Here is a 20,918-nt window from a genome sequence, read left to right as displayed (position 1 = left end):
AATTTGCCCAAGTCATGTCCTTTTTTGGAAGTTTGACGACTTCAACATGTACAGTCTCTCTAGCAAAAACCGCTATAAGTATATATCCGACCAATAATACTGGGTCTTTTCCCCCAAAGTTTTTATTTTACCCCCTGACCAAGAAAGCTGGCTATGCCCCTGCCTATATAACCCAGAGTGAGTAGGGTGACAGTTCTTATCTTCAGATGTTTCAAAAAGGATCAAACTTTGGTCAATGCTGTCATCTTGTAATTTGTCTAGGAGGGCGTTATTTGCACAGATTTTGGTCCTTTTTCATTTCAATTCAATTTTATTAAAATAACATCATTTAAACAATACTGCACACCACAACATATTTAGGTACCGCAGTGTTTTTTTACTCTTGGATCATGGAATCGACCGTCAAACACAATGGTAATCAATGGTAAATTTGTGTTACTTAATAAATTGCATAAAAACATTAGATCAACAAGTCAGTGCAAGAGCATCGTAACTGACATTTTAAATATTAACAGATTTTGAAAATATGTATATTAGTACATTTCTATTTTGCAAGCCTTAGAATCAATAATAAGCCCAATTGGCATTGTAACTTCCGGTTTTTGAGAGCAGTTTTAGGGCCCTTTGACCTCTGACATATTAGAAAAATTACTGTACATATTATTTATTAATTTATCATTGTCATAATGTTATCATTAAAAATATTTAAATAATTAATATATAAAATAATGTTTTTTGGGGTTTGTTTTTTATTCTTGTAAAACATTTTAGATTATCTTTTGTATGCACAAAAACTGAATTTTCCCAATAGGTCAGAGGGCAAAGTGCAAAACTGTCCCACAATGCATTGCAAACTTCCAATGCCATTTTGGCTTATTAACTTTTAATTAAATAATTCAGTTTAAAAACAATAAATAATAATAATAGTAATAATACCCAATTGAAACACAAAAACACTTCTACAAAATGAAAAAAAAATGCATATACAACTTTCTTATATTAACACCACAAAATGCTTTCAATTAATTGATATTACATAAATAACAACGATTGAACACATATCGATGGGTGCATAAAAGATCAAACAAAAATGCCTTTCATAAAAGAAATAGAACATGGTTGCGATTCCACTTGTCAAAAAGTTTCCGAAAAGCTGACAAAAATCCTAAAAACACTTTTCTATACTTTTGGACAGGAAGACAAAAAGTCTTGAGAAATCACACCCCTGGTATAATTTGCTTTATAAGGAATGCCCAAATATCCCTACATAAAGGCACGATCACTGATCCCTGCAAAGAGGTAAAAAATATGACCATTTTTTTCAGGAATGGCTTACAACTTACAATAAAGACAATGAACAGGTAATTGGACATTCTTTTCATATGATAACTATGGCTCTCTGTTCATTGTGTGTAGCTACAAGTTTACATGCAGAACTCATCCATAAAATGAGACCTTTCAGACTTTATCAGGTTATATTCAGCCTTATTCACTTGCATGGTGTGTTTATAGCACACCAATACTTTATTTGTACAAAAATGCAAAAAAAAATGAATTTCAAAGATTTGTTAGATTAATATTTCTGATCTAGCAAATCATGTGGGCCTTTAAAGGTCCACAATCTTTGGAATGTCTGTAGTATTATACCTACCACATATACTGGAAGACAGCGATAAAAAGACTAGTTTGCGTCTGGCGTCATCTGTCAATCAAACTCGAGCATGAAACGTCTAAAACGTGAGTAAATCTTTGGACTTGAACAACATAATCTGATATTTAATCGAGCATGCTTTGTTTACAAGTGTCGTGAAAATGTGAGTTGATGAACGTGGCGATAAAATCAGGCGCATTTTTGTTAATTTTGCACCTTTAAGGGGTCGAGCTGTATTGTCTCAAATATCTCCGAAATGGGAGAAAACTGCAATGTTTGCTGTGAAATTTTGCCTAGCAATATCTATCTCAGGTGCAAAATTTATGGTGCACATGAAAGATTGAAGTCTTTAGATTAATATTTTAGCAATCTTAATATTATTAGTTGATAGGAAATTCTTCAAATATGCCTGTACATATAACGACGCATAACAGCCCACGCAGTTTTTTATAGGTGAACTCTTTTCGAGCAGTCCGTGTTGGACGATGACCATATCTTTTTGCTGAGGTATTTACAGGACCTTGAAATAAGAATTATGATAGATAATTGTGACTTGAATGCGACGAAGGCATGTTCAAGCTCGTCAACATACAAACTTCTACCTGATTTTACAGTCTCGTCGACCACTGTCTGGCGCATGTTATTTTGTTACTCTAAATTCAACAAAATTCCATTTTTTTAGGCAAAAAGACTTCTGGAGATACCATCCTGCATGTCCGTGTTCGATTTATGGTAATACAATTAACCAATTTTGAAATATCAATATTTTCAGATTCACGGAAGCCATATTTTGTACATTTTCGACAGTAACGAGTTAACGCCAATTTTGGTAGGGGGCCTACAAGTTTGTCAGTTTTGCCGATGTTATTTATCCGGTTAACTAACGAATATCAAGGTTCATAGGCGAGCTAATAGCGCTATGTTATTATATTACTTTTACTTACGATCTTCATAATGATTCCATTTGAGAACGAATATAACTCCTTATAGGTCTTCAACTTTGTCTTCACACGACTAGCCATATTTTATGGAGTGTTGCCAGGCAAGTCAAAAGCAAATTGGGACAAATCGGCACTAAATATGGCCCGTAACTACATCAACATATCACCCAAATGTCCATGTTATTTAGGGTACAATTTTAATGTAAATACATTGTAATATACAATTTTAAAACATTGTTGAAAATGTTCTAACATGCGTATGCGCGATTCTTTCTCCCGTTTGAGTTTTAATGTATACCTAGTATAAGATATTGACAGTCAATTCATAAGAAGCCCAAAGTTAATACTAACACTGCAGCGCTGGCAATACGACCAATTCTGTAAAACGATATGACAAGAATCGTTCCGCTTGATTTATCAGGTCTATAAAGGTGACAAAGGAACAGGTCTCTAGTTTGATTCCACAACCATTCAAACCGATCTCATGTTTTATTGTATTATCATGTATTAAAATGAGGATGGCTATGTCATAAATGGACCGAACAATATAACCGTATACTACCACCTGTGTTGAAGGACAGTTCTGAGATACAGGGTGTTCCAGAATGATCTATACCGTGTTTGAAAAATTAATCAACAGTGTATTTAATTTTAGTACCGGTACATGGAATACAATAGAGCTTGCGAAATGACGTTACTTTAACTTTAACTTTAACGTCTCTAGGATTACAGAGGATTATGTATTCAAAACCACCTTGGTTTTGAATACATAATCCTCTATAATCCTCTAGACGTTAAAGTTAAAGATAAAATAACGCCATTTCATAAGTCTCTAATGACATAAATGTCACCTACTTATTGTGTTACTTTCATTTCAAAAACTTGATTCGTTTTTGGCGTGATATTGATATTCTTAAAACTGGACAAAATTGCACGTGTGTAACTTACAGCACAGGCTTCATAAGCACCAGACATTGACCTGCTTTATCACTATCGCCCAGACGTAGACGTACTTTGCAATATAGTGTAGAAATCATTCAGTTGTCAAAGGAGATACACCAAATTTGGCACAAATGTAGAGCTTGAAACACTGAATAATTCTTAATATTGATTTAAATGACCTTTTTCATGTGTTTTCAATATTAGTCCCGATATTTGTGCTGAATTTAAAAAAAAAATTTTACGATCAATTTTACGCCAAAAATGTAATTCTTATAGAGGGTATAACTTGTTTAAGAAAAACTTGCTGAAAATGTAATCTTCACCTTGTCCTAGTTGTGTGTTTGCCAATAGGGACATAAATACATGCTGTGGCACAAGGACGAATCTTCTCTATAATATTTTTATAATAGGCCCCTAAATCAATCTCTGCCGGCATTTCAAATGATGAAACTCATACACCGCAATCATTATTTTCGAAACTGCCGCCAAAAAGACGACACATGCAGTATTAGGTCAATCAAGCTTAACAAATCCTTTATACCATGCATGCTAGTAATCGATAGATCATAACAAAATTAGCTGCAAAACTTTTTCCAAATAACTTTGTGCTGACGGTTAGTTCATTATTTTCATAATAGATTGTATTGTCAAAACTTAAACTTCACCATTGTACGCAATATTCTGTAATTTATTTTAGAAACATTCGATCTTTAAAATCTTAAATTACCAAGAAAGCTAAATATATGTAATATTTAGAACTCAAAACAATACGACTGATAACAATGCTACCTACAAAATTCAACTTTTCCGGTATGGATCTTTCTGGGACACCCATGCAGCTTAAGATGACAGCGAGACAGGTTTCTCTAGATCGATTACACGGCCATTCATACCTATTACCTGTTTTAGGGAACAAACCAAAAAATCGATAACGTCTTATAAACGAAACCAGTTTCGTATAAGGCCGTATAAAATTAATGTTTTGGTTCTCGTCCAGAGGATTTTCATGAATTGATGAGGGAGGGAGGTGTGTTTTTTTTTTTTTTTTTTTTTCAATGTTAAATTAGCATTGTCAGTAGTTTTCGGTCTTTTCCAACAGTGCTCGAGGAAACGATGAGGCCCCTTTTTTTTTTTTTTCAAATGTGAGATTCTGAGGATAAACCCCTAGAGTACCACAAAAAGACTTGGAAGTGATGCTTGTTCTCTAATAAACTTATTTATATGTATGAAGATTTCATAAATCATTCCAAAGTCTTAAAAAATTGAAAAATCTATAAAAAAAAAAAAAATCTGACAAATCCCAGAAATTGAGGAGGGAGGGGAGAACCAAATTATTAATTTTACACGGCCTAAGGGGTAGGGGGTAAAAATACTCGATTACGTTTGTACAAAAACATCGGTCTGAAGAATGTGTCATTATTATTATTATGTCAAAATTTCCAACATTTCATTATTACGTTTCTGGCATGGAGGGAGGGGGTCGGCTGAGAAACGAAACTAGTTACGTTTATTGGGCGTCATCGATCTTTTGGTTTGTTCCTTATTGTAACCTTATAGAAGCCATACTTTTCACGCCGTACTGATTACCCTCTGTGCGAATGTTACATCACAATCTTGATCGACTTGACAACAGGCACACCCCGGTACAAATAATTGTAAATGGTGGAAAGTCGTATTTATGACAAAATGATTAAAAAGTGATACTTTTAGGTATTATTCTGTTAGTTTCTGTTTGGCAAATCATAAATACTCACGTGTTTTGGTCAAAATGGCAATAATCTTTTTTCTACCCCTACCCACCTGAAATAGCTAAACACAACCCTTAAACATAGAATCCATCTCAAAAGTTAGCTCTTTATAGTAGGAAACTTTCTTTCGCAAAGGCAACATGTCAACAATGCCTAGAAAAGTTGCTTTTTGCCTTGTAAAAGCAAATATTTTTTTCGCCATTTTGTGCTATTATTCCAGATAAATTGACCTTCCTTTTACGCGCTATTAACCAATCAAGGATCGTAGGGAATTTGATTGACAATGACGTCAGACGCAAACTGGTCTTTTTTATATCTGTCTTCAATTATAGCAAGAAATCTAAAACTCAGATAATCATGCATGCACTATATTGGAATTTACACATATTCTGCATAATTATAAGTTTACACCGGCACCCCCTGTTCTCGAAGGTCACCTGAATCATTTTGCATTGTGGGATATGGTACAATAAAATACCTGTCTTGTGGGTGAATGTCACTAATATGTCATCATAAAAATACTGTTACTGGATTAAATGGAGGCATTATTAATAATTGCTACAACTGACGCATAGACACTTGCAGCGCCACCTACTATGCCTAACAGAATAATAGCCACATCTTTTGTGATTATAGGCCATCCAAGTCGCTGTCCGCCAAGTCTGATGTGTGTGAAACATGGAACAATGTAACCAAGGGTTGTACTACCAAGTGCACCTGTAACCATGGAAACAATAAGTAAATAATTAAGTAAACAACAATGCAAAATACAAAAAAAATTCAGTAGCAGAGTGTCTCCCCCGACAAAAAATGAAAGAAAAAATTGTCTCAAATTGTCGCAAGTAAAGCCCTTTTCATCCCGAACTGGGGCCAAAATAGTGTAAAATACAATATTTTTGCGTGCTACATGCACAAATCGTCCAAAATAAAGCCTTTCTGGAAGCTCAAAGACATGTACAGTCTCTCTAAAAGACGAAAGCGGTATATGTATTGTATGATGCAACTGCCATTTTTTTTTGTCTGTGACCCCAACATGTTATTTTGGCTCACACTACCCAGACCAAGAAAGCTGGCTGCGCCCCTGGTAAGATTAGTTTAAAAAAGTATCCTTACTAACATAATTATGTTACTCATGCTTTTAAAGTACAAACTTTTGCAGACCCCAATTTGTCAGTTGCAACACATAGTGGCAGAGCGATTTTTCAAAATTTTCCATTTCACATAGTAGTACGATATCATCACATGACTGAGAACAATTTGCTTAATTCCAGTACTTTTTCCCACTATTTTGCGACACGTTTTTTTCATTACCAGCAACTTGGATATATTGATTTTCTTCAGAAAGTGATATCAGTTATTATTGATAAATCAACAGTCCTTACTGTAGGTTAGCATTGTAAGTCTGCAAATCTATTTATTTATTTAACCCCATGAGAACTACCTGTCGATTGGCCAAAAGAAGATTTCATTATACCATCGACCAATCAGCAACATTGTTAGAATAATTTCACCACACAAAAAAATTAGGGTGAATTATTTGCAAAGCTCCATTCTGATTGGTGATTTCAATGAAGATATCATGTAATTGACCAATCAGAGGCAATGTTAGATCGGCAGGTAGTACTCAGGGGGTTAATGATACTTACCAACAAATGACATGAAGTATGCAAAATCATTCCTGAAAATAACAGCCACTCCTGCCTGAAGGATGACAATGAAACACCTCAACATATTCCTTTTCCATGCAGGCACCTGATCAAAAAAGAAATAAATTATATAACAAGTTTAACACTATGGCCTTTATGCTTTTTTGTACGGCATGGCATAACCTGGCATTAACAGCAGAGACAAAAAATAATCATTTAGAAGCTGCTGACGAGCAAGCACCCAGAAAGCGATTTAAAACCTCCCTGCTGAAGCTGGCCTTTGATCTAATGGCTGGAATTTGGGCAGGTAGAGAATTCCATAATTGGGCTGTAGATGGTAGAAATGATCTTTTATGGCTGACAAGGTTTGATCTTGTGACTTTCACTACTAGGTCATGGGATCTCACAGACTGTTGCAACCTGGGGTCATGGACTTGCATGTCTGGCATCAACTGGCATAACAACTCAGGGGATTCCATGTAGAACAGGGTGGCTGCTACAACTGCCCTGCGGTGGCTCAATGTATGAATATGATGATCTTCATGCTTTTTGGCGAATGGAAATGAAAGAAGGAAGGAAAGTAAGAGAGATGAACAGAAAAAAGTTATTTGCTTTGGTGGAGATTTAGTATATATATCAGCATCTGCATTTCACAGACACAAATAGGTTTCAGGGTTTACAGTTCTTTGCCGCAGGTAAAAAACACACATGGTTTTACCCATGTTTATTCCATGGTTTAAATTAACCGCATTATTTTTCCACTTAATTCACCAACAGTTTTTGCTGGCAAAAATGGCATAAACTAAAAAAGTGGTAAATGTTTCACTTTTTTCATCTCAAAACAAAAATCATTTTTACAGGATGACTCTGGCAATGACAACATTATGCCTTATATGTTAGAAAAACAATTATCAAGCATGGTTTTATTCAAAACAAACTCATATTGACCATAAAAATGAATAAAAACAGCTGGCTCCCAACACTTGATATTCAAAATCCTGCCCTGAAAATGTATAGTGCAATTATGTCAAGGTTACCTGTGCTCAATCGTTGTCAGCTTTCATTGTATTACTAAAACGTCATGCGCCTTTTGAATATTGCGTGTTGAGAGATGGCTGTATTAATTCTATTTCACGGTCAATATGAGTTTGTTTCAAGTAAAACCACATGATTCGTGCTTGATAATTAATTTTCTATCATATAAGGCATAATGTTGTGATTGCTGGGGACATCCTTTAAGTAATAAAAATAATTTCCTGAGTGTAATAAAGCTAGATTTTGTTATTATAAGCATCACATTAAGAAATTTAAGACATGGGTTTACATTGCCCTCCTTTGTTTTATATATTCGATGGGTAGCATCAGGAACCATGCGCTTACAAGTTGCAAATCTTCTTGGCCTTTCGATCAAACGAAAGAACCAATTTCCCCACTACACACAGACTTTTCAACTTGTCACATAGGTCTAGATGGAACCTTTCTGACCCACCCATTTGCATATAATGGGCTATTCCACTTGAAGTCCATACACCCCCTATGGAAGACACAACCTTTCATAACCTTCCACATAGAAAGTGTGAATTTCAACTTAGGCGGTTATCTGAATGGGTGACTCCATTTGGAATTAAAAATCCCTGTGTGGAAGGAAGGTCATGTCTTTCATAGGGGTGTGAATTTCAACTGGAATAGCCAAACACACTTACAGAGTCTGGTATAACAGCAGCAACAGGAAGTTTCTCAAGTATTTCAGCCATTTCTTTGTCTTCTTGGATTTCTCCAGATGTATTCAGAAGTGGTGAGGACTCATCAAATGTTTTTTTATCGTTGGTACTAACTTGTTCAACACTAGCAGGACCACAGATTCGACCTTGAATGAATAACAAATTCATATTCATTAAACTCAAATCATTTGGAATATTGCAATTCTTGTATCACATAGGGCTGTGATGCTTGTATATAATGCATGTGTATTGTTGTACAATAATTTTCTCCAAGCTATTCTGAAAAAAATAGGGCATTTCATGCATTTTTACTAAGGTGGTGTTTTCATGTTCACTTAATTGAACGTCAAATTACACATGCAACATTCTTACTTGCGGATGGAAATGAGAACACAATAACCTGGAATTATGCACATTATAAACCTGTTATAGGTACATATAAGCAGACAGACACAATAGCATGTAGAGCACATCAATTTAAAAGTTTTAGTCACTGTGTTTAAATGCCTCACCAAGAGTGTTCCTGAGTACCTGTCTGATTGTGCTTCCCTGCACTGCCCTGCGCGTGCTGGTCTGCATTCTGCTGCTGATACCACCCTCCTGACAACACAATCAAAACCCTTATGCCAGTTGAACGCAGGACCTTCTCCTATGTTGCGCCTCTCATTTGGAATAGACTGCCAATCAGGGAATCACAATCAGTGGGTATTTTCAAGCGGGTTCTAAAGTCACATTTGTTTCCACAGATTTTCACAATGAGTTATAAAGTCTTTTGTTTTCCCGAGGTCTATCCAGACTGAATACTGTCCTCCAATTTAACAGGGAAATGTCTGAATAATCTGCATATCATGCACATACAGGCACATAGGGACATTGCAAACAAAATTTGCTGGTCACAAAAGCAGGATGTTGGATTCTTTTGGAATTGTTGACTTAAGGTCAATTAATTAAAAGTAAGAATAGTTGAGCTTTCTTACTTGGTGTACTTGAAGAACTTAATTAAAACCATTGGGCCAAATTTCATAAAAACCCCTAGATCCTACTCCAGTGTCTTAGCTAGCCACCCATCTGGCCGTCATTTTAGACGGGGAGTTTGCTCCTGGGATGGGCAAAATTAATGCCTTTGACAGGTGTTGCATTATAATTGTAGGTAATTGACAAAGGCGGTTGACCTTTTTAGTAGACCAGCTTGGCAAAACAAGGCCATAGCAAGACATATTTGAACTCTTTGAACCCCCAATGGGCAGTATAGGTCTGGTAAATGTTTTAACGGTCAAAATAGGACAGGTATTTTTATTCAAATGACAGGCAAACCTCAATTTCTAGCTAAGACCCTGTCCTAGCGACAAATGGAATATATGTAGAATAGAATAGGATGTATCTTTCGATGGAAAAACAAATTACAATTTTACCTTGAGCAAAGAGCAGCTCTTCAAAAATGTCTATCACAGGGAAATTCTGCAGAGGGAATGTGAAAAGAATGCCAATACATATGACGGAATTGACGAGGTACGAAAGAACGCTATCCACAGGCAGGTTCCAAATGACGATCTGCTGGACGTCGTCGCCATAGTGAAGATAACCAAGGATACCAAGGGATGCTAGGACAAAGGTGAAGAGGATTGTTGCTGCGTAGAGTAGATGTGGGTAGTACTTTCTGTTCTCTTCCATACTGGACTCTATTGGGATGATCTGAGGGGAAAAATGTAAAACACATTGTATTGAATATGCAGGTACTTCTCATAGGCTTGGAGCCCCTTCACTCACAGCCATTGGTCAAAAATGCATTATCATCACACAAATATATATAGCCACTATAGTTTGCACATTAATATATCACCCAGGCCTGTAGGCAGGATATTTGTAGGGAGGTGCTGATTTTGACAAATTTAACTTTTTTGCGGGGAGGGGGGGGGGTTGTGAAAAGTGGACTTTCTTCCCCAAATTTGGACATTTTTTGACCACAAAAAGCTTTCAAAATCAGATTTTTTGGATCGCTACGCTCGCAAATTCTTAACTTTTGGGACTTTTTGTACACTTTGGAAAATTTGTGGGGGGGGGGGATGCATCACACCCCCTGGCCAGGGTCTTAGCTAGAAATTGAGAGTTGCCCGTCATTTGAATAAAATTGCCTGTTCTAATTTGACCTTTAAAACATTTACCTGACGTCTATAGCCCATTGGGGGTTCAAAGAGTTCAAATATGTGTTGATATGGCCTTGTTCTACAAATAGGGTCTACTAAAAAGGTCAATTAGCTTCTAAAAACATACAATTTATAATATAGCATCTGTCAAAGGCATTAATTTTGCCCGTCCCAGGAGAAAACTCCCGTCTCAAATGACGGCCAGACGGGTGGCTAGCTAAGACCATGCCCCTGGCTACGGCTCTTATAACACCTTATCCCAAAATGCACATCAGTCATGCACAAAAACAACTCTTCCCTATCACAAGGTGAAACAAGTATAATGCAAGGTGGTCATACACAGAGCAAGCATGAGAATACACATGTCATGAAAATGTCTGGAAATTGCGTAAAATTGGACAAAACATCTGAAAAGGACTGCAAATTGGGGGAATTTTAACATCACAAAAGTCTGGTTCCAGTGTTTTGACTGGAAATTGTCATGCCTGACAGGAGTGGATTCAGGTTTTTGAAAGAGGGGCCAAACATATAATATTTTCCAGCTTGCTTGGCTTGCCAAATTTTGCCTAAAAAGTGTAAAACAAGAAGGGGGATAGGGGTAAACATTTAATACACTACAAAATATTGTAAACTCTGTCACATTGTGATTAGTATGAGACATGACATGGATTGCACTAGCGTAAAACCTCTTCTACAAGCATATAGAGTGTTTTTGTAATATATGCCAATACAATAGATTAGTTGTACAATAGTACTTGTTTGTACCACCTAGGTTTCATTATCATTGAGGTATAGGACTTTTTATTTTTTTGGAGGAGAGCAGATAGGGCAACTACTTGATTATATTTCTACATGTTCATACTACATACTCTGAAAATTTTAGAAAATTCACATGACGAGTCCGTTTTTTTTAAATCACATTTTGTTCCTAAAATGGGGTTATAAGCGCCCTCAACGGGCACTCTCTCCATAGGGCTACATGTAAAGACCAGTTATAGACAAATGGCCCTAAAATAAAACGGACTCGTCATGAATTTCCTCAAATTTTGCATATGATGTAGATTTAACATCTGGAATGTAATGCAAGTGATGCCGTTGCTGCTCTCCTAAATTCATTTTTAAAATGTCCGCCCCAGACCAAGGTGTACACCATAGTGTTACAATTTTGTCGATGGATGGTGAATGGATTGATTTAGCTTTATATTATGCACTCTACATGCTTGTAGACAAGGTTTTTACGGTAAATTAACTTACTGTTCCTATTCCTTCATAACCAGCAGTGACTCCACCGAAAAATATGGGGAATGTTGCCCACCTATACAGCTCTATAGAATCACTCACATGGAAATCTGAAAAATGAAAAAGTCACTTTAACACTAATCATTACATCAATATAAGGCATGGCATAAATACAGTATGCAATTTGTCTTGTAGTTTTCACAGATTTTGGATTTTTTTTTTCAAAAGTATTTAGCTTTTAAGTAGCGCATCACCTAAACATACAAATGGCGACCACTAACTGCAAAATCAGTAGGAATCATTGGGCTGAAAAAATTAATCTGCAAAATTGTATGGTCTGTTTTATGGAAACCTGCAATGTATATCTTGCAAAAGTATTACATTGTAGTCGGAGAATACTAAAATATTGAGTTCTAGATTATTATCAAATTATGACCATCAACGGCAGTGGTGCATTGCAAGTCATTTATTCACTGATCATTTGCAGCAATTTTCACTGGTATCTTTTGTAATATTTTCATCTGTTCGGGTACAGTAACATAGCTGCCCCCAGAAAAAAAATGCCCATTTGAGCCCCCACACCTTCATGCAGTTGTGGGGTTGGTGTGTGGGGTGTGTGTGTGGGGGGTACATAACATTTGTCTTAATACATAGAACTAGTGAAAAACACACATGTAAAATTTGCTTATCATTGGCATATCAGTTTTGGGGACTAAGTTGGGCCCACAGTTGGGAAGATGCTGCTGGCCCACACTTGCATACTTGACCAAGTAGGGCCCCCCGAACGTTGGGAAGATGTCACTGGCCCACAATTGCATGCTTGATAGCATCTTTTCTTCTGTTTCAAAATCTGGGTTAGAATTACTTTAGGGCTGTAGATTTCAAATGGAGTCACCCGTAACCCATTTGGAATTCACACTCCCTGTGTGAAGATAAGGTCATATCTTCCATAGGGGGTGTATGGATTTCAAATGGAATAGCTCAAATCTCTTCTTGTTCAGATTGGGCTATTCCAGTTGAAATCCATACACCAACTATTGAAGATATGACTTCCTCTCCCATGGAAACATCCTGGTTATGTACATTGTATGCCAGTGTTCACATTGTGCAATTCTGATTAATACAATTACCTGATAAAATGAATCCTAAAACAGCTACGTATCCCACGAGGACCGATATGTTGGCCACAAGGCTCGACGAACCCAACTGACGAATATTGCGTAGTAAGGCAAAGATTGCAAATATAGGTATTAACGAAGCAACAATAATATAATACATAGATGCTGGCCCACTATGGTGTAAGGACGGATCAAAACTGGAAGAGTTTTTTGTAACACTGTGCGTTGTTGTTCCTGAGAAAGATACATGTGAGTTATCAGCTGAAGTTACCGCAGGTGTTACTGTTGAATTGTGGGTAATACTTGGTGATAGCGTAACACTGGGAAAAGAAATCGTTTCCTCCACTAATGGGAAGAAGTTGCTTAGAGTGTTACCAAGAAATATATAATATCCAACACAAAATCCAAATTGCGTAACCACCAGCCCGAAATTGACTAACGCTAAGCCCATTTGTCCTGCTGCGACCCATGCTATGTCCCCGTACGTCAGCCTCCTTTCGATGCGTTTACGTAATTTAAGCTGTGTGGGATTTAGTGCTGCGTCATTGTTAGAGTCTTGTAATTCTAGAATCTTACGGATGGCCAGTTTCTTGCATGTGACGATGAGATGACAACAATGTACTGCAGCGGTTGCTATTATGACCATTCCTATTGCACCGAGCTGAAATGCAAACAAAACACAAACTTTAATTATTTTTCAACAATTTTTAGAGCAATTAGGAAGTATAAAAAAGCAAACATACTTTTTTGTTAATGAATTTTGAATGCCAAAGCGTGTCTAAACTACTTGTATAACGCTGGGACACGATTACGCATCAGTATTCAGTAAAAGATCTACTGTACTTGTGTATTTACGGCGATTTTGCGCAATATTGAATCTGTTTGTGTGTATTGTAGACCTCGACTGCTACCTACATTAGTACCCATTTTTAACCCATCACACACATGGTCCCTAAATGTTTCAACAAGATCAAATCCCCAGTATTTGGTTGAAATTGGTAATTCTTGGTAACATCACAAACATATTTTAAAATCAATGCAAGATGTCTACATACATCTACAGGGCTTCCAACTAAAATTGTATATTATTTTGCTGTACATTTGTATAAGTTGTATGAGTTCTAAATTACTTGTGTACGATCAAGTATGCCTAATTGGTACCTTTTAAGGCACACAAGTGCGATTGCCTATCTCAAAGCAATTTATAGGACACCTCAATTCCTAAACTGAATTCTTACCGTTCGTTGAGTGCAATTTAATATCTCGGCCGATAGTCCGCCTTAACATTTTCAGAAGTGTGATTTGTACAAAAACTGTTACTGTTGAGTGCAATTTAATACCTCGCCCCACAGCCAGCCTTAACATTGTCAGTGATTTATAACACACCTCACAGTGTCAACACCCTGTATTATAAATATTTTTTTTTCAATACAGCTCAATACTCCATTGAAATCAATATTCTATTATTGACACAGACAAAGAAAGTTTACATATATGCATTGTGTTAAAGGACGTGCACCTGGAACTTAACTAAATGGGCTAAACGCGTTCTTTATACCTATGAAGTATAATTGTCATTCTCAAAATTAAATATATCTCAATTTTTACGTTGGATTTCAAATTTTTTACATTAAAAATGCAGTAAAAGATGTCCACAGCAAGCTGCAAGGCCCCGCTAATTAGTGTACTGCTTTTCGAGTGAGTGTACTGGAAACAAAACCCTGGTTTTACCTGAAAACAAATAATTGTTTCTTGTAGTAGAAACATCATATGGGGTACTAGAGCATGCACAAATCGTAATAATGTGTAGAATATAGAAACGCTGTGGTATCTCATATGATAGTCATGGCATGCTTAGCCTGAGTTGCTCGGCCTATCTCGAACAAAATCGCGATGCGTAGCTGTTAAAAAAACGAGAGGATTCGCTGTACTATCACAGCAATTTTTAACACAAAGATATAGGGATGATGACGATGTGCACCTGTTACTCAACCCCTGTTTTTGTGCACATACCATGTCCACTGTCCAGATAGAAAAATGGTACCGTATCAAATCAATCCAGGGTGTCTTCTTATTCAAATTACAAAATTACAAATTCCATTGTTCTACTTACCACTAGCCCACTTTGTGAAAAATTGAATGCTGCCGCCAAGTAATTGGTTCCAATAAATGCCTTGAAGATGTTGGCAAAATCTAGTGTTAGACGTCCTGCCTTGGAACACTTCCTGAAAAAAACAAGCACTCTTGAAATTAATCAATTAATCAATCTATTTTGAATTTCGACCTCTGTACAAACTTCTGGCAGCTCGCATATCAAAATGCCATTATTGCCGAAAGCCCGACTAGTACGGTAGTACATAAGTTTGATTTGGTTGTATTGTCTTGAGCAGCTAAATCCATCATACACAAACTTTTGAAAAGCCATAACTGGTTTCTGTCAAAAGGTTTATTTTGTAATTCTTTGCCCAAAATTATTACATAATATAAAAAAGTAACAACTGTCAAAAAGGTTTGAGATCATTTTAAGGCAAAATAATGAGGAATTGGCGAATTAACCGGGGAACCCAAAAACTATATATTCTAAGCAGTCAGGCTCAATCTAGTACATCATTGGGCATACAATCATGCCAAAATTTTAAAGAAGGAATACTATAGAAACATTACCTGCATGTGGAGCAAATCACACATGGCTTTTTAAGAATACATGTAAGATGCCAAAACAAGGTAAATGGCCAGCAGCCAGACAATTGCTCAGTAGGCCTATGTAAATGTACCATAAACAGCATAAACAAAATCTACATATATGTGACATGATCAAGGGGAATGAGTCACATGTCGGCCCTGGTCGAAAATGAGTTTTACACATGTTTCTAAAGAGGACATTTAGAGCTTTCAGAAACTGAAAACCTCATGTTGATATGACTTTTGTTTGTGAAGTTAGGTCAATTTATCAATCGCTGAAAACAATATAAAACAAAAGAATTTCAACACTTTCTTTGCCAATATCTCAAAATCAATATTAGCGACATCCGACTCATTTCCCTTGATCATGTCACATATGTACAGTGTACATGTAGGGCTAGTCTAGTAAGTCCGCCACACTATGCAAAATTCTCAATATTAGGCGAGTGAAAGTCGATTCGAGTTTATCGTCCCCGCCAGCGTCACTTTTTGGAAACCAAAAACACCAGCGTCAAATTTTCAAAAATGCCAAAATAATTCATTATTTTCAAAGTATCAGTGTTTTCACCAGTTTTAGCAATTGGAAACATATATTTTTGTTTGTAAAACATATAAATTCATATCTTGGAAGCAAAACCAGGCTCTTCTCTAACTTTTCTAGTCCCTACCCATATAAAAACATGTTTATAAATAACATGTATGATTGTGGCTTTAAATCAACACGCATTTTAGGTCAATAATGAAATCTGATGAAATAATGAAAAATGAAAAATGAAAAAGTCACCTCACCAACATGGGAAAAAAAAGGGACGATAAACTCGGAATTGACTTTCATTGGCCTTAGTGCTAAATTTTAGCAAGTGGAGGGAGGATTACATTGGCATTATATCATATGCAACTTATATAATTTCTTATTTTGTGTATATTTTGTAGCTTTTCTGCAGAAAAATGTATTGCTAGTTTACACAGCACTTCTACTCGTTCAGCTTTTTCGATATAAATTAACGCTGTCACTTCAATGGATGGGCGCTTTTTGGGGCATGGGCGCTTATTGGAATGAATACGGTACATGTATCATGTACATGTGCAAATTTGAAGCTAGAGTTCTCAAGTAAGTAAATAGGTATGGTCCCTAAAATATGACATAGGCCTAATGGTACGGTATGGTCATTTTCACGGTAAAGGGTGTAACTTTTGATTTTTAGGGTCAAAATTTCAAACCACTTAAATATGTTTCTGTTTACTGTAATCATGCATAGAAGCAACTTAAATTCCAGTAAAATAGTGTTTCAAGGCTTAAACCTTTTGATTTCTGATAAAAATTTGACATTTCCATAACATTTTGGTTAAAATCTAAGAAAAATGTATTTTACATAAGCTCAGAAAATTATGACATGAAAGCTGGAATACATGTGAAATCCCATTCCAAAGTAAGTCAACAGATATAAGTTAAATTTTATACCATGTTTTGCTATGTTTGTAATTGCAATTTTGAAAATTTTTAACATCAAGGGTCATTTGCAATGGAAATTTCCCAACCTTAAACATATTTTTTAAGTTTTAATTGGGTTCCTAAAATAATTTAAATGTCTAACTTCATGTACAAATACTACTTGATGAAAGGAACCTCCCAGCCAAGTTTCACAGAAATTGGAGTTATTTTTTAGAATTGGCAATTCAAGCGATTTGTGTTTCGGAGGCTTCAGTTAACAACACAGGTGATCATAAAAGTAAAATATTTGGCTAACTACTACAAGTTGACATGAAAAAATAGGTAAAAATATCACAATTACCAATTTTCATGCTTTGCTTCTAAGTATTGAATTTCAGTTGTGACAAAAATTTAATTATCACAGCAAGTCATTTTTTTTGTTTCGGAGGCTTCATGTTTACAATGGTTAAACATGGCAGAAGTAGTTTTTTTGAAAACAACACTGTTGGGATCATCTAAGCTGTTATTTTCTTGTGTGTATTGAATCAATGATTCTATGCGGCAGATATTGCAGATTTATAACATGATAATTTTTTCACCCATTTGTTAAGTATGGTGTTATTTGCATGTGAAGCCTCCAAACGGGCTTTCTTGGATATCAGTATATTTTTCAAGCATTAACCATAATATCAATTTTTTTTAAATTTATGACATTCTGCACATATCATGCAACAATTACAATGCAGATATCAATATGGAACATACCAATTTAGATATGCATAGATGATAATTAAGTTTACTGTCGTTTCGGAGGCTTCATTTGTTTCGGAGGCTTCAATTGTTAACGGAAAGTTTGTATTGGGTCCCATTTTCAAACGGTGATATATATCTCCATGATTTAAAAACAAGTGACTTGAGGATCTACTTTGCTACATTTTGATAAATAGATTGGATGAGCTCTTTTATTTATATTTGCCCAAGCTTGCTGAACAGTTTGTTTCGAGGCTTCAAAAAGTTAACGGAAAATCGGCTCTTTGAGGTCAAGATTTTATAAAAATTTTAAAAGCTTGCAAATCAACTAATTTTTGTTACCCATTTCAAGTTAAGATATCAACTGTTATGAATCAAGAAGAAGTGAAGAAATAACCAAGAATTATGAACCAAAGCTATACCCACAAAGTTTGTTAACAATTGTTAACGGAAAATGAAGCCTCGAAACGACAAATATCGAAGTCCGGTTCTCAAAAATACAGGGCTGTTCACAATTAAATCTAATGTGGCAGTGTTTACTGAACATATGACCGTACATTTTCAGGATAAGAAAAATTATCCATGAACTAACTGAAGAAAACACAGGGTTTTACAAAATGTTACTGTTTTTTACAGTTTTTCAAAATGGCAATATTAGGTACATTTAAGCCTGCTAAAACTGAACGCAGTAACTCCCGAAGATGATTATGCTACCCAAGGTAGCTGCTAACTAGATGACTTATGTGGCCAAAAATCATGGAATTCTGTGGCTTTATTAGAAAACTACGGATCAAAATGTTAAAAATCCAAAGTTACACCCTTTACCGTGAAAATGACCGTATGGAATCGTGAACGTTGCTTTATTCTGTGCAGGTGTTTTGCTGAGTTGCGTTGCTCGAGAACTCTAGCCAAGAATTTGCTCACGGATAGTTTCACATTCTAGGCTAGAGACATTGCATTCAAAATCTAGTTGGATTCACTGAAGCATGACACCGTGTAAAGCAATGGAAGTTCAGAAGTAAACACAGCCGATCACAACAGGCGATTGCATCAAAAATATTGCTAAAATTACACTTCAGCAAAATTTTAGACTGTCCAAAATATGTAAATCTTGCTCAAAAGATATACAATGTACAGTTGACTAATCAAAATAACTTTCATCCAAATTTCAACATTAACAGAATAAATAACCTCCGGTGTAAAAAATTGCACCGCTATCCGACCGAAAAACCATAACAAAGTACGGTAGTCTAGCATCGAATGCGTAACTATCGTGAGCAAATTCGAAGCTAGAGTTCTCGAGTAACTGTTGTGATGGTCATTGAATTTGTGATGCAGCACCAGTCATAGGCCTTTTAAGGCATAAAAGCATCATATTCCGAGGAGCGGAAAGACACCAAATTGGTGTTTATGACCTTTGATATTCTTTAAATTCTTTTGTGGCGAGTGACATGGTCTTTCAATTCATGCCGAGTGTCCTTGACAGGCGTGACTATGCTTCAGTGGTCATGAAAGAATTCAAAAGATAACCTCTGCCCCAATAATCCCGAACTATTGTCTGAAACTGCTCCTCGGAAGATGTACATAAGAACTCAGCCTTCAAATGAGTCATGTAACGACCAAAAGATAAATTACTGACTATCATTGAAGACTGAGTTCCACAGTCTAATGCAGCACAGGGCTAACTCAAGGTCATCGGCCCTCAGACACACACACCTACTGAGACCTACTGAGTGACTGTAGGAACCCATGGTTTCGATCCATGTAACATGCATGTACATCTTTTGAGCAAGATTTGCCTGTTTATGACAGTCTAAAATTTTGCTGAAGTGTAATTTTTAAAATTTTGCGCAACATTTTTGATGCAATCGCCTGTCCTGATACGGTGATCAGCTGTGTTTACACCCAAACTTCCATCGCTTTACACGGTGTCGTGATTCAGCGAATCCGACTAGATTTTGAATGCAATGTTGTCTAGCCTAGAATGCACGTGAAGCTATCGGTGAGCAAATTCTTGGCTAGATTTCTCCAGCAAAGGTGTTCAGGTTCCTCACTAGTATGTTGTCTTCTAAAAGAAAATTCCTAAAATGCTTCAACAACTTATATACAAAATGCAGGCAATAAAGTATAAACTTACCCTGGGCCTCGAGTGGCTGTTGTAATGTCATCCATGTCTATCTGTAAATCTGGTGATGCAGTCTATAGCTTACTTGCAAATTGGAGTATAAAAGATCTACTACATGCAGATGCATGCCTTGATTCAGGTACACTTGTAATGATATGTTTGCACGGCTAGAGCAGATACTAAGCTTCACTAAGTGTTTTCTTTTATGAGCTAATTATGAATGTACGCTTATACACAGAGGCCAGGTTATAATTTTCTAATTTAATTTTAAGCTTACTTCAACTCAATCAACTTTCGAGACATCACATACAGACTAGACATGCTAGACGTTTACATTTGGATGACAGCGTAATTCACAGTTCTGTATCAAACACAAAAGTCGCATGTACCGGCGTGCGAGGTGCCGTGCAAGCATGGATAATGCTTTGACATGTTTGAACTTGAAGCTATTAACTATAAGTTTATTGACTGAGATGAAAATAACCGGTCGGTCGTATTCAGATAATCCAAACACTGCACTTTTGACCCCTTCCGGTATGTCATGTATGTCATGTGTTTCCGGTTTTTTCTCGAATGGGCATGGGCAATATTGTACAAATACTTCCGGTATTCTAGCGCGTACTCTCCATAGATTTCTACGGTACTAGCGCTCTGACATTATATCTGAATATGCCCATCCATAGCAGCTACGATTTCGTCTCTGGTAATCGCTGATTTCCAACCGCCGGAGCGACCTATGAATAATTAATTAAATGACGTATATACAAGCGTTCTAGGTA

General features: G+C 36.2%; 1 protein-coding gene across 1 annotated transcript; it reads right to left on the bottom strand.

Moving 5' to 3' along the window:
- Positions 1–453: 453 nt before the first annotated feature.
- LOC140162403 (uncharacterized) lies at positions 454–20,452 on the bottom strand. Its single transcript, XM_072185607.1, has 9 exons — positions 20,152–20,452; positions 15,264–15,375; positions 13,163–13,811; positions 12,048–12,142; positions 10,062–10,341; positions 8,632–8,795; positions 6,929–7,034; positions 5,355–5,999; positions 454–1,867 (listed from the first exon to the last, which is right to left on the bottom strand). Exons 1-8 carry the CDS (start codon positions 20,184–20,186, stop codon positions 5,815–5,817), a joined length of 1,626 nt encoding a protein of 541 aa, XP_072041708.1. The 5' UTR covers positions 20,187–20,452; the 3' UTR covers positions 454–1,867; positions 5,355–5,814.
- Positions 20,453–20,918: the final 466 nt, after the last annotated feature.

This window comes from Amphiura filiformis, chromosome 10 (assembly GCF_039555335.1).
Source record: "Amphiura filiformis chromosome 10, Afil_fr2py, whole genome shotgun sequence".
NCBI classification, from domain to species: domain Eukaryota; kingdom Metazoa; phylum Echinodermata; class Ophiuroidea; order Amphilepidida; family Amphiuridae; genus Amphiura; species Amphiura filiformis.
This window is presented reverse-complemented; position numbering and strand designations above follow the sequence as displayed.